Source organism: Platalea leucorodia, assembly GCF_965183815.1.
Source record: "Platalea leucorodia genome assembly, chromosome: 9".
Taxonomy (NCBI): domain Eukaryota; kingdom Metazoa; phylum Chordata; class Aves; order Pelecaniformes; family Threskiornithidae; genus Platalea; species Platalea leucorodia.
Genome location: NC_138831.1, coordinates 18,652,109 through 18,664,865, shown reverse-complemented (window position 1 = coordinate 18,664,865; position 12,757 = coordinate 18,652,109). Strand labels below are relative to the sequence as shown.

At 40.9% G+C, this 12,757-nt stretch overlaps 1 protein-coding gene across 5 annotated transcripts in view; it reads right to left on the bottom strand.

Annotated features, from left to right (window-relative positions):
• Positions 1–12,757, bottom strand: part of LOC309595474 (nischarin-like) — a 101,273-nt gene that overhangs the window by 58,208 nt on the left and 30,308 nt on the right. The window contains exons 21-24 of one of the 5 annotated variants that reach the window (XM_082322459.1): positions 6,698–6,782; positions 4,826–4,912; positions 4,079–4,147; positions 2,237–2,372 (exon numbers count right to left, since the gene is read on the bottom strand). In XM_082322459.1, the coding sequence (XP_082178585.1) occupies positions 2,237–2,372; positions 4,079–4,147; positions 4,826–4,912; positions 6,698–6,782 (377 nt within the window). Of the gene's footprint in view, positions 1–2,236; positions 2,373–4,078; positions 4,241–4,825; positions 4,969–6,685; positions 6,783–11,055; positions 12,425–12,757 lie in introns of those variants that run through there. The other 4 variants (XM_082322461.1, XM_082322463.1, XM_082322462.1 and 1 more) reach the window with 4 other exon arrangements.

Genomic DNA, 12,757 nt, shown 5'->3' with positions numbered 1-12,757 from the left:
TTCATTCTCCTCATTTTCTCCCTTTATCTTTTCCTCCCAAACTGTTAACACAAATCCTTCTGCACGGCAAAACCTCAAGGAAGAAAGAAAAACACATTTGGACGTCAGTGTTCAGCTCCAACAATCCTGGGAGCCAGTTCTGGAAACAGACATTATCTAATGAATCACCAAGTTTCCAGTGCATTTGCCCTTTACAAAACAGAGCTGTGGACACATGCTTGAGTCATTATAGTCATGTACCTCCCCAAGAAGTTCTCAATAACACTTTAGTTGAATAGACCAGTGGCTCCTGGACACAAAACCCTTCGCGTTTCTCCAAGGAAGACACTTTACAGCACAAGGATGAACAATCAAGCTCAGAGATCACGTAACACAAGATCTGCTGTTGCCCTGGGTGTTTCCCACCATCTCAGCTGCGGAGCCCTGCACGCATAGGGATGCAGAGAGCACTCCCCTCATTTCCCACCTGCCTCCATTCCTCCTGCAGCACAGCCTGGGACTGGCCTCCTCCCAGCAGAAAAACTTTCATGGTTCTCACATCTGCTGCATCTTCCCCAGCCCATACCAAGAGGTATACAAAAAACAAATCAGGCTAACAGATTTGCTGTCATGTTTGAGCCATCAAATCAGAGCCCTGAGGCAATATCACTGAAAAACAGCTAACACAAAATCTCTCTTTTTCTCTCTTGATGGCCCCTGCAAGTCTCCTGCAAGCCAACAGAGGCCTCTTGTGGAATCACAGCACTTCTATTGCAAAAAAATCCAATGGCCACCCTAAACTATCAGAGAAGACTTCATTAGACCCTTGTTCTTCCTTACCTCCCATTATAACCTTTCGAATGTTTCTTCTCCTTCTCCAAAAAGAGGGAACCTTGTGGAGAAAAAATTCTAAAACGGGGGTATTTTTCCTAGGTTAAATAAACTGCTCCAGAGGTGATTCAGAACATTTCACTTCTCTGTAAGTGGGTACTCATGACCTGATATTTTAACTGTTTCACACCAAGCCAGACACCTCAGTGATTATAGAAATCAACACAGCATCTCAAAGTCAAGAGACCAAAATTTCCACTTACCCCAGCTGAAGATGTGAGCCCGTGCCTCTGAACACACTACTATACTGGAACCCATCTGCCTGGAACCCATGTTTTCAGATAAACAAAAAACACTAGTAGAGACACTTCTTCAAATCATGTTTGTATTACCCTACAAGTCCAAAGGTTCATGAGGTTCTTACCTTATTTGCATGCTTATTAGTCATTTATGGCCCTTTTATGAAAGGGTCTATACAAAAGCTTCCACCCCAAGCTCTGACACTGAAGCATCTTTTCAGTGCTCTGGCTTTTTCTAAATTAAGTCTTTCAGACTCACACACACCTTCCTTAGCACATGTCTGTCCACTCCCCACAAGGCCCCTCTTTGTCATTCAAGGCAAGACAAGCAGTCCATAGCTCAGATCCCCAGGGAATAAGACTTCCAAATGCCTCACACAACTTCTGACTTTGTAGGACAGCTCATTCCTCCAACAGCAGGACACAACAAGGGTGATGGCAGAAGACAATATAGTACAAATTAGTGTGAATTTTAGCCTACAGAAAATAGGATGCCTCACAATGGAGCCTAGACCACAGATCTACAAAGGTATCATACATTCTTCTAGATGCTGCTGCTAAACACAAGAATGGAGATAAAAGAATCAAAAGAAAATCAACAAAATCGAAACAAAACTGAAACAAAATGGAAAGTATTCCACACTCCTCACTGGGAAGCCACTGAGAAATGTACTTGAAACAAAGGTATTTACCCTGTTGCAAAGCAACAATTTGATGAGATTTTTTAAGCTTTTTAATAAAATTTTCCTGGGAAACTTAGGGACCTGTCCGTAAGCTAAGCTCCCATCACATGTACTGAAAATAGCAAAGACAAAGACGTCCAGTCCTTTCATATTGCTAGTTTTGCATTCAGTGCTGACCATAAATACAAATTTAATCTGTTCTAAAATTCAAGCAGCTCTCTTCAACCTTATTTTTAGCTCCATAGTTTAGGCGACATGCATACCCACCCATAAGCAGAGAAGGTAGATAACTTACAGCCCTGAAGTTTAATTATGGATGTCATTCTGTACTTAACTAAACATAAATGAAAAAAGGAATTTTGTGGTGGACTATTTCATAACAAGCAACCATCCAAATATGAAGAACCTTTCAATGAACATTTAAACAAAGACTCGCAGACTTACCTTCTGACTCTGGCAGTCAGCTGTGGGAGTGAAGCACACTGCTATGAAGAAAAACAGCAACCCAGGAGGATGCATTTTCATGCTTTTACAGGCAGGACCCTTTCCACAAAAGGGGTGGCGATAGAGGCTGCAATTTCTGTAAGATAAGACCGCCTACTAAGAATCAGATCCAAGACAAACCAGAGGTTAAAAGTAAACAGGGAAAGAGCATTTTCGCATGGTGCTCTTTGGCTGCAAAGCCTTCAGGAGTGGATCTGCTACTTCTAGCATTACGTCTGAATCAATACCACCTTTTTCTTTCTTTCTATTCTTTTTTTAAATGCACAAGCAGAATTCCTTAGTAAAAGGTTTACTCAAAACAGGAACATCTACGGATTTCCTCTTACATATCAGTTCAAAACAGAAGGAAGGAAATCCTTAGTTTTCAACTAATTGGAATGAAAAGAGGTTAACTGTATGCTTAACTGAAGGCATATCCAATAGGCAAACTTAAATACCATGAATTCATGAAGGGTAAGTTTATTTCCTTTTACCACTCAAACAAAAGGTAGATCGGACCATCGCCTATCCCAAAGTATGCATGAACAAAGCAATGCAAGTGACATGCTGCACTTCAGAGCAATAATGTAAGCACATCCTATCAATCGATCAACCACTTTGGGTAGGCATTGATATTTGTTTAAAATATTTCAGTTTCTCAGCAAGAAAAGCATCACATTTTTCAGGTGCTATGGCAGCAGTGGCAAAATACATCATTTTCCAAGCACTCTGCTGACAGCTTGATGAATCCAAGGAGCACTTCCATAGCACTCAGAATAGGAAAGTCCCAAAATGGGATTAAAAAATACACGCTAGCCTGATGTATGGTCTGCAACCGAATTTCTCCTTTTGAACATTACAAACAACCAAAAATTGATTATTGACAGATTTTACGTGGACTTTGTCTCCCTATGCTGCCAAAAGAACCCACTGTACTGAGCAGTCTAAACACTGCTTCTGCTAGTAAAAAATCCTACCAAGCAATGAGTTATCTTTTAATTTTTGAGCCATTAATAGTACATGAAGGTGCCTAAATGAAACCAGGATAGGAAGCTACTCTTGTGTTCACATAAATAATTAAGAGCATTAATATTTTTTTGCCCCCTGCATACAAAGATACACATACTAACATATAAAGTATATAAGAACTGCTGTACTTACTAGTGCCGTTAATTATGCTTTACCTCTTCCTCCATCCTACAGAGACAGCGAGCATGATGAACAGCAAGCACTATTATATACCCTGCACTAACAGGAAGCAGATAAGGCACACAACCATCCACTGCAACCCATGTGAGAAGTACCAGCCCACGACTCAATCTGACGACTCAGCCCGTTTGTCCCATTACAGGACAACGGCAGCCCTGGGACCATCGCTGCCCAACAGACAGCCACTTTGTCAGGGTCAGAGGGTTTGCACAGCTCTGAAACCATTTGGTATCCTGCAGATCTGTGAAATGAGGCAGAGGCAACGTACCTCAGACCAGTTCTGGTAGGATGGCAAGGTCGCAAATGGACAGTGGGGACATTCTTGTAGAAGGGGACGTTAGTATGGAAGCTATACAATGCTTTCTTTACCTACAGCCATAGTACTAGATTGGCCATGTAAATAGAAGAATGAGACTCCTTCTCTGCTCCATGCTACCTGTCAGGCATACACAGCTAAAACAGGCAGCCTAGAAAGATGTTGACTGCTTGTTGATGGGTTTTCCAAGAGCTGGCTATATGACATAGGGATTAAGTTGCCAGTATTGGGCATCCACCACAGATAGCTGATAAGCTTTTAAGGTGAAAATAGCTTACCCCGAGGCACTTGAAGAGGCATGGGCACCTTTTAGTGAATCTTCAGACCATTTTCTAAATGGGTCAACACTGAAAATGGTACAGGGGAAAAAGGACACACAAAGAATTCCAAGGCTTTCCACTGCCGCTTATCATCACTGTATCTGACCTACTGCAAGAAAACTAAGAAGGGAAGGGAGAGAAAGGCTTGGTGAAATTCCTGTCTGAATTAAATAAATCAGATTCACAGCAACATCAAAAGGTTCACAGCCAGCCTCCTTATCTGACCATACCTCATTTAAAGGCAAGCAATACAACAGCAATATACAGGCTAAAAATGCAAACACTGAGTAGTGCCATTGTACAGCAGCAGAGCATAAACTGAAAAATCAAAAGGTCATCTGTCATCAGATGCTGCTTTCCTGATCAAGCAGCATAGGCAGCATGTTTCAGCCACAGTGTATAAACTGCTCTGAGAGAATGGAAACCTACTTTGCTGGTCGCTGCTGTTGGATCTGGAACACCAAAACCTGCATCAACTTTGGATCTGCACGATTCTGGGAATTACTAAGAAGGTGAAACACCAACCACCTCCGAATTAATGGGTGGCCAAGAGCCATTTATAATGCTCAGTGCACAGTGGAAAGATGCCAGCGTGCTCACAGTGGCAGTCCAGCTGGCAGTATCACCAAAGATAGCAACACGAGCACAGAAACAGCACAGGGAACAAAACTGGGCAAAAGAAACACAAATTACTTCTCCACTTACACTGTTCCTGTTGTCTTCTGATAGATGGATTCTTCCAAGGCAGATAGATGGATTTTCTCAAAGATGATGTAAATAAAAAGCTTATGCCTTAGATGCAAAATGTATTGGATCAATTTTTTTATTCCACTGGTTTGTCCAACATCCTTCAAAATTGTCAGTAAATAAAAAAAAAAGTTTCCTCACTCATTTCTGTATGAGACCAGCTCATATACATAGGCACCTGCACAAAGTATTTCAATTCCCCAAAGTCCCACAAAGCAAGATCCTGAGATCTGTCAGAGCTCAACATCTGACTGCTTCTAAACTGTCCAGAATTTACAGAGGAAATACCCATTAGTGCATTAAGAATCATAGAATCGTTAAGGTTGGAAAAGACCCTTAAGATCATCAAGTCCAACCGTTAACCTATCACTGCCAAGTCCACCACTAAACCATGTCCTCAAGCACCACGTCTACACAGCTTTTACATACCTCCAGAGATAGAGACTCAACCACTTCCCTGGGCAGCCTGTTCCAGTGCCTGACTACCCTTTCGGTGAAGTTGTTTTTCCTAATATCCAACCTAAACTGCCCCTGGCACAGCTTGAGGCTGTTTCCTCTCGTCCTATCACTTGTTACTTGGGAGAAGAGACCGACCCCCACCTCGCTACAACCTCCTTTCAGGTAGTTGTAGAGAGCAATAAGGTCTCCCCTTAGCCTCCTCTTCTCCAGACTAAACAACCCCAGCTCCCTCAGCTGCTCCTCATAAGACTTGTGCTCTAGACCCTTCACCAGCATTGTGGCCCTTCTTTGGACACGCTCCAGCACCTCGATGTCCTTCTTGTAGTGAGGGGCCCAAAACCGGACACAGTACTCAAGGTGCAGCCTCACCAGTGCCGAGTACAGGGGCACTATCACCTCCCTGGTCCTGCTGGCCACACTATTCCTGATACAAGCCAGGATGCCATTGGCCTTCTTGGCCACCTGGCCACACTGCTGGCTCATGAATGAAGCCATTGGACTTGCTACGTTACTAGCAATTAAAGGAATATGAGAAAACTGGGAAAAAAATCATTTCATCAAAGGGAAAATTTATAGGCAAGACTTGTAAGAATCTGATGAGAGCATGCAATTGGCCCTGTGCAGGCAGGGTAGAAGGGTTTCGTTCACATCCTAGTCAATGTCTGATTGAAACAGGATTGTGCAAATCCAATTTTAAAACATACAGTAGGAGTTGTCAACTGTCTGCCAGTGTGTTTATCTGTGAGGTTTAGCACATGGGCTTTTGTTTGTTTTGGAAAGCATGGAGGTTGACTTATCAGTCAAGCATCTCCCGCCCACATAGCAGAAGGCGGCTGGTTTAGCAGTTGAAGTCACAGACATAGATCTCAGAAGCATCATCTTCAACTTCTGGCCCCGACACAGACGACTTCTACAAAACACTAATAATTTACCTTGTGGTCTCAAACTCCCAAATCATCAGCAGATTGTTGGCGAGCAGCAGTGCTCAGGATTTTTTCCTCACTCAGTCTTTTTGCTTTATGCATTGATGAAAGATTGGGTCCTCTAAAGTAACTTATCTAAGACTTGGCATTTTTTCTGTGAACACATTAACATTCAGAGTCGAGAAACTGCTGGTGAACACTACTCAACCTTTTCCACGGGAGAGAAAAATAGTGGCCTGGGTAAAGGCAAAGGATACAGCTACAAACCCTTCCAGCCTCCCTGCCCGTGTCACATGCTGCATTTTAAAATGCTGGGTCACCAGCCCTTCTCTGTGAAGTGCGTGCAGCCCTAGCTAGCTTGGGCAATTTCCTGCTATTGAAATCTTTTGTTTAAGCAATCTTTACAGAAATTACAGAGCCAAGACAAATGATTTACCATCCAGTCTACCTTGCCACACAGCTTTCTGTGGGAGCTGACCATTCGGTTACATCCACAGTGAGAAATGGACTCTCGTTCCACTCTTCTGGAAAAGCTGTAAAAGAACATAAAGTCTCTTTGTTCTGAATTTTAAGTGTGTAAGGCGGCTGTGAGTCTGAAGAAGTACTACCAAAGGATTAAACGGACCAAGCCAGAAGTGCCTGTGTGTAGTAAGAGGGCCAGCTGTACCATACTTAGTAAACACAGCCCTGAGGCTCTTGGTGCAGAGGCTAGGACACAATCCTACTTTTTTATTATTTTTTCTCTTGGCAAGTTGGAAGGAACAGGAATTTTAAAGTTTGCTGATAAAAGCAAAAAAATGAAAGGGTCACACAGCGAATAGGAGTCCGTTTATCTCTCTCACACACAGGCACACACGCAATGGTCCAATTCCAAGCAGACAGGTAAAGCTGCCTGAGCACAATGTTGTCATGCGATTCAGGAAGAAATTATTGCAGCTGCTCTCATCCTCTTAGTTCAAAATCTCGAAGGGCAGCAATACAAATGTCAGTACAAAAATGCTGTAAGTCCTGGCCTATTTATTGCTATTGATTCCCAGTTCCTTTACACATGGTCCTGCAGTGAAATCCAGCTACATATTTCCATCTCTTGGTTTTACTTTTGTACCTTTCCCATTTATTAAGCAGTGCTCTGGAACTGTACTGGGAGTCAGGCACTAAATTCCCCACAGATACTCGATATGAATTAGATGTCTGAACAAACAGGCTGAGCTATTCAAACTCAGCACCTGCTCACATCAGCATGACTGAAGAGGCAGTGTGTTTTCCCATGGTGGTGCTGCTTATCCTTCACGCGGTGTTACCTATAAGGGATAGAAAGGGCCTATAATGTACTGACTAAAGCTATAGCCAACAGTTTGCCATGGATTGCACTGAAGCGCCCGCCTGAGAACAGCATGATGGAGATGGGAGTTGGGATCCCGCTACCTCAGCATTTTCAACAACTTCAGAGATAGTGGAAGTTTTTGTCGTCCCCTCTCAGACACCTTAAGGTCTGAAGCGCAAGGGCTTAGTGCCCAGCTTACCACTTCTGGCTATTAGTCTTTATGCACCTGTTTAGGTGGGTTTTTTCCAGTGTTGGCCACAGTCTTTCTTTGGCATCTTCTTGTCTAATGAGTTTTGTACCCCTCCTTTTTTCACATCAATTTTTAGCTTTCTGAGTTACTAAATGCCCTTCATTATCAGGTAGACAGCAAGAAAAACAAGTTTATAGTCTGTCTGCTCTGAACCACAACTTCACGCTTTTCCTCATGTTGCTGCTTCTCTGCCTAAGATTTGGTAGGTTTGAAGATTAATACCACAGGAGTAAACTTTTTTTATCAGAGACATTCAAGAAAGAAGCAGCAGCATTTTGTGTTACTTTGATTTAAAAAAAAAAAAAAAAGAAACTCCTTATCAAAGCTGACAAGAACAGGAAGACAAGTCAAAGAGGCTGATGTAAATACATCACTGTTCGGTACATCTACAGCCAGGCAGATGACAGAGTGCTATAAAAGCAGCATGGGAATGGACACAGGACAGACAGGATGCAGGTCACGCTAGCATTTCTTCTTGCAAAGAAAACACGGTTTCGCTCAGGTCAGCACCTCATTTACTTTCCTTCCTAATCAGATTCATTTAAAATTTTTCAATGGTAATACAAGGGAAGTCTTAAAACCTTTGGTCAGATCCTCAGCAGATGACACTGAACACAATAAATAATTGCATCGGTCTTCCTAGGGTGGCACACATCTACAACAGCTGCAAAGCCAGACTATGGAAGTCTAAGATAGTTTAGGAGATACTTTGCTGAAAAACATCTCCCCACCTGCCTATGCATGCATCTGGTCATAACTTTAGCTATTTAGATATTGTCTTAATGTTGAACAAGGGTTGGAAGCTGTAAAAGATTTGAGCATACAGGATTACTAAAGAAATAGAAATACACAGGCAAATAGAAATACACTCTTGCAAAAACAGAGGAAGAAATCAAGACTGTTTTATGTGACCACAACCACTTACAAATGTTACTTCATTTCACAGAACTTTCTGCAGAAACTGATTGTGAAAAGCTCTGAGAAATCTTTATGAAATGAAACAATCAGCCAATTCATAAAGTTCAAGATGAAGGATTATGTATTTTCAAGGAAAACTCATTTAAATAAAACCCTACATTTAGAAACAAAAGATTACATTAGAATTAGACAATAAAGGCAACAGGCTGGTGCCGAGGAATGACAGTGAATGAAAATTTTCAGCATAACATTGCACTTAAATGAACAGAAATTTGCACCCACAAAGCACTGTAACTCCAGCAGGTTTTAACACAGGCAGAAGAGCAGGGGATCAGATATCTGGTGGCAGAAGAGAGGGGGATTTCTTGTTTTGGGTTTCGGTGGGTGGTGGGTTTTTTTTCCAGGTAAAAATGAAAAAGAGCTGAAGTGTCAGGGAAGACACTTTACTTTCCATAGCCCATGCTTTACCTGGCAGAGTACAAAAGATTATTTATTGAAAAATGCCCTGAAAATAAACAATTCTGATAGTACCATAGACGAGATACTTAATGGAAGAATCAAGAAATACTGCAGTATGTATCTAATGAATTATTGAACATTTTGTTCATCTTAAAATGTGATCAGTGTTTACCAAGATCTCAAGGGGGAACTGTACCTGTTTCCTGGATTAATAATCTGATCCAAAGGGACAGATTTAACGTTTTAAACAGCTGTGGATTTAAAGAATTTCAAGTTTAATCACAGCTGTGTTCTTGCTGCAGTAAAATCTGAAAATAAACCTTGACTGCTCAAACTATGTAACAAGCAGGGAATTATCCTTGCTTATTCTAATATATGATTCTATGATATGCACTAGTGTATTAAAATACACTTGAACAGTTGGGCTTTACAGAGGATGCTTAGAAACAGAACTCAGGTCTTTCTCAAGCACAACGCATTCCCCAGGACAGGCCTTGCAAATAAGATGGAAGCAGGGTTGACTTATCCAGAAACAACAAGTATAACCCCCGGCTATGAGAGGCAGAGATATCTATTCATGTTGGCTCAAATCCTAGGCAGTTCCATGGGACTCATTACAGATTCCCTTTGCATTCACTTAACCCATAAACCATATTGTAAATGATCTGTTCATCTGGTACATTCTCAAATGCTTACAGATCAGACTATTCAAGTTGCCACAGGCTCCTCTTAAGTGTTACCTATGAAAATTACAAATAGGTGATTAACAGTTACTTCTGAAAGAACTAATGTAGACCTAAGCTTTTGTTATCCCTAGGATTTTTGTTTTAGAAGTTAGTTTTTTCTACCTAATGACAATTAAGCTTAAATGAACATAAGTATCACTGAGATTTCAGGGAATAGAAGACCTCTAAAGTACAGGAAAAGAACCTACAGTACCTACCTTAATTGTTCAGTTTGGTCTGACCTTGAAAGTAGTTAGGTTTCCTCTGCTAAACTGTAAAACAGAGCAGCACTCAGGTAACGCTCCTCACCTCTTTGGTTGCTTAGGGAACTCCACTGCATCCTGCAATACAATTTGACTTTGGCTGCCTGTGTCTTTGTCATCCTTGCACTGACTGCAACATTCCTCTCATCTGGAGCCCAAAGATTAGAGCAAAGCTCCCCATCAGCATAGAAAAATACTCCATGGAACCACCAAATTCCCAGCACCACTGTGGACTTGCCGTTCCTGGAGAAAACTCAGAACTTGTTTGGATCAGGCCCTGAGCAATCTGTTTGAAGTTTGCCCTGTTCTAAGCTTGACTGTTGGACCACCAGAGGTCTCTTCCAACCTAAAATTTTCTATGTGTTTTTTTAAAGAGCATCAGTTTTAAGCACCATCAGCTGGCACTTATGTATCAAAACTGTCCTTCCCTTCTTAATCCCAGTGAAAAACTGTTCTGTGTTCAAAGTCTCAGTATTTGTCTTCATAACAGTCAGTAGGGATTCTACTGTCATGGGGAGGCTAAAACTTGTGGGGCACAGTAATATTCAAGTTAAAGATGACAGCTTGGAAAGCAAATCCCTAATATCTGATGGAGAAGCAAAAGTATTTGAAATAAATCCTCCTTAAATTGTGTTTAGAAGCTGCAAATCCTCAGGTTCCGTGACTCAGCTCTACTTCTGGGCCCATACAAACTTGCTACAGTAGAATAAACTATTTTCTTCTTTCATCTTGTTGCATATTTCATACTTTAAAATACACTCTAGGAACAGAATATGTGCTGCTGAACTGCCATATGGTATCCTGAAAACACAAGATAAACTTGAATAAAGACAAGGCCAAAAGAAAACTGTCAAATTACACTTTATTTGTATTGACAAAATAGGCAAAAGAAAGACTTTGTTTTCAGAGATACAAATTCATTATTTGCTGACAAAATGCTCATATACCCATGTTGGGTATTTCCACTTTAAAGATGATACTGAGTGGATCTTTAACAGGCAATTCTTCGTTATCCTAAGATAAGGAAAAAGAATGCCGATGAAACTAATTTCATATGTAAGTGTCACCTGCTTGTGGCTCAAATTTTACTTAAGTTCATGATTGGCAGCAAATAATTACATTTGGCCTCAAAGAAAAATGTATGTGAAACTAAGATCATTAAATAATAAGCATTAGCAGCATACCCAAAATACTTCTCGTACAAAGAACATTGCACTTGAACATACACAAGCGTTTACCCTTATTTACACATTAGAATTTGTATAGAACAGCAAGACTGATATATACAGAAAAGTAGCTGAAACCTTAACAGCCCTAGACAACAGCATATCTAGTGTTGACTCCTTAATTTTTCCATACAGTTTCCCAGGATGTCTCATGATTTTTTTCACTATATACTATTGCATAAAAAATAGACTTTACAAGAAGTTCAGTCCCCAGTTAACACTTCAGAATATTTCTATGTACTATTAAATGTTCACTGCACTAGGGACCAAGGGAGTCCAGGTCAGCTCCTTATTAAAAAAACAGAACTTGACAGGCATTATCTATTTAAACACTGTGCTTTACCTTATGATAGACACTGAAATCACTCAGCTGTGCAATAATTACCCAGTGAGTTCCAAAGGCAGTTCCCTACCACACAAGGTCTCCCACTGTCTTGCAAGCAATGAAATCAATTTCTCCCTGCTTTCTGCACTTGGGATAAAGATGTACCACTGGATCTCTCTGCTCCTGCTGCCTTCCTGTTTACCATTTCCCTTTGGGGCACTATCAATTTCTCCAAAGTGATCCAGTGTTAAATTCTGCATCAGATCCTGATTCTGAACATCATCAAACACAAATGTAAGGGCCTGTGGGTATGTCTGATAACCCATAAGTACTCTATCTAAATCCCGGATTCGTCTTCCATCTGCAAGCTGATACTTATCTCTCTTTGGTGGTTCCTTAGCAAATTCAGGTAGTGGGTAACTGATATAATCTTCATCAAAGAGGAACAAATCAGAGCTGGTTAATATAAGTGTTTTAGGTTGAAGCGAACTAGTGTTTTGGGCAGATCCTTCGACATGATTTACTTGAAATGCCAACACATACAGAAGGATGTGGAGGGACTGAAGTTTAGTCAAACCATCCATCTTCTCTGCCACTAGAAAAGCAAGGTCCCCAATTTCCTCTTCATTTGGATAAATAAATTTTACTCTGCTAGAGTGAATCAGTTCATAATTCTCCATTTTTCCTGCAAGAAACATATGTTATTATACTTCCATTTAGTACTACACAATACTTCCTTAACACATTAGGATAAGCAACAACCTTTGACAGTTAGCTGTAGCTGGAAGAATTCAAGTTGGGTACCTATTCATAAATGGTTTTACTTATATACAATACTGGAATAATTTTATTTGGATTGCAGATCTGTACTGGAATCTCTCTTGCACTACCAACATACTTTTCTGCAAATTTCTAACCACATAACTAGTTCAGGGCAATGGCAGAAGAGGTTAAAGGAAATACAGCTGGATTCTCATATCAGAGATTATCCACCTCCCTACCAGCTGACCTCCTCTGC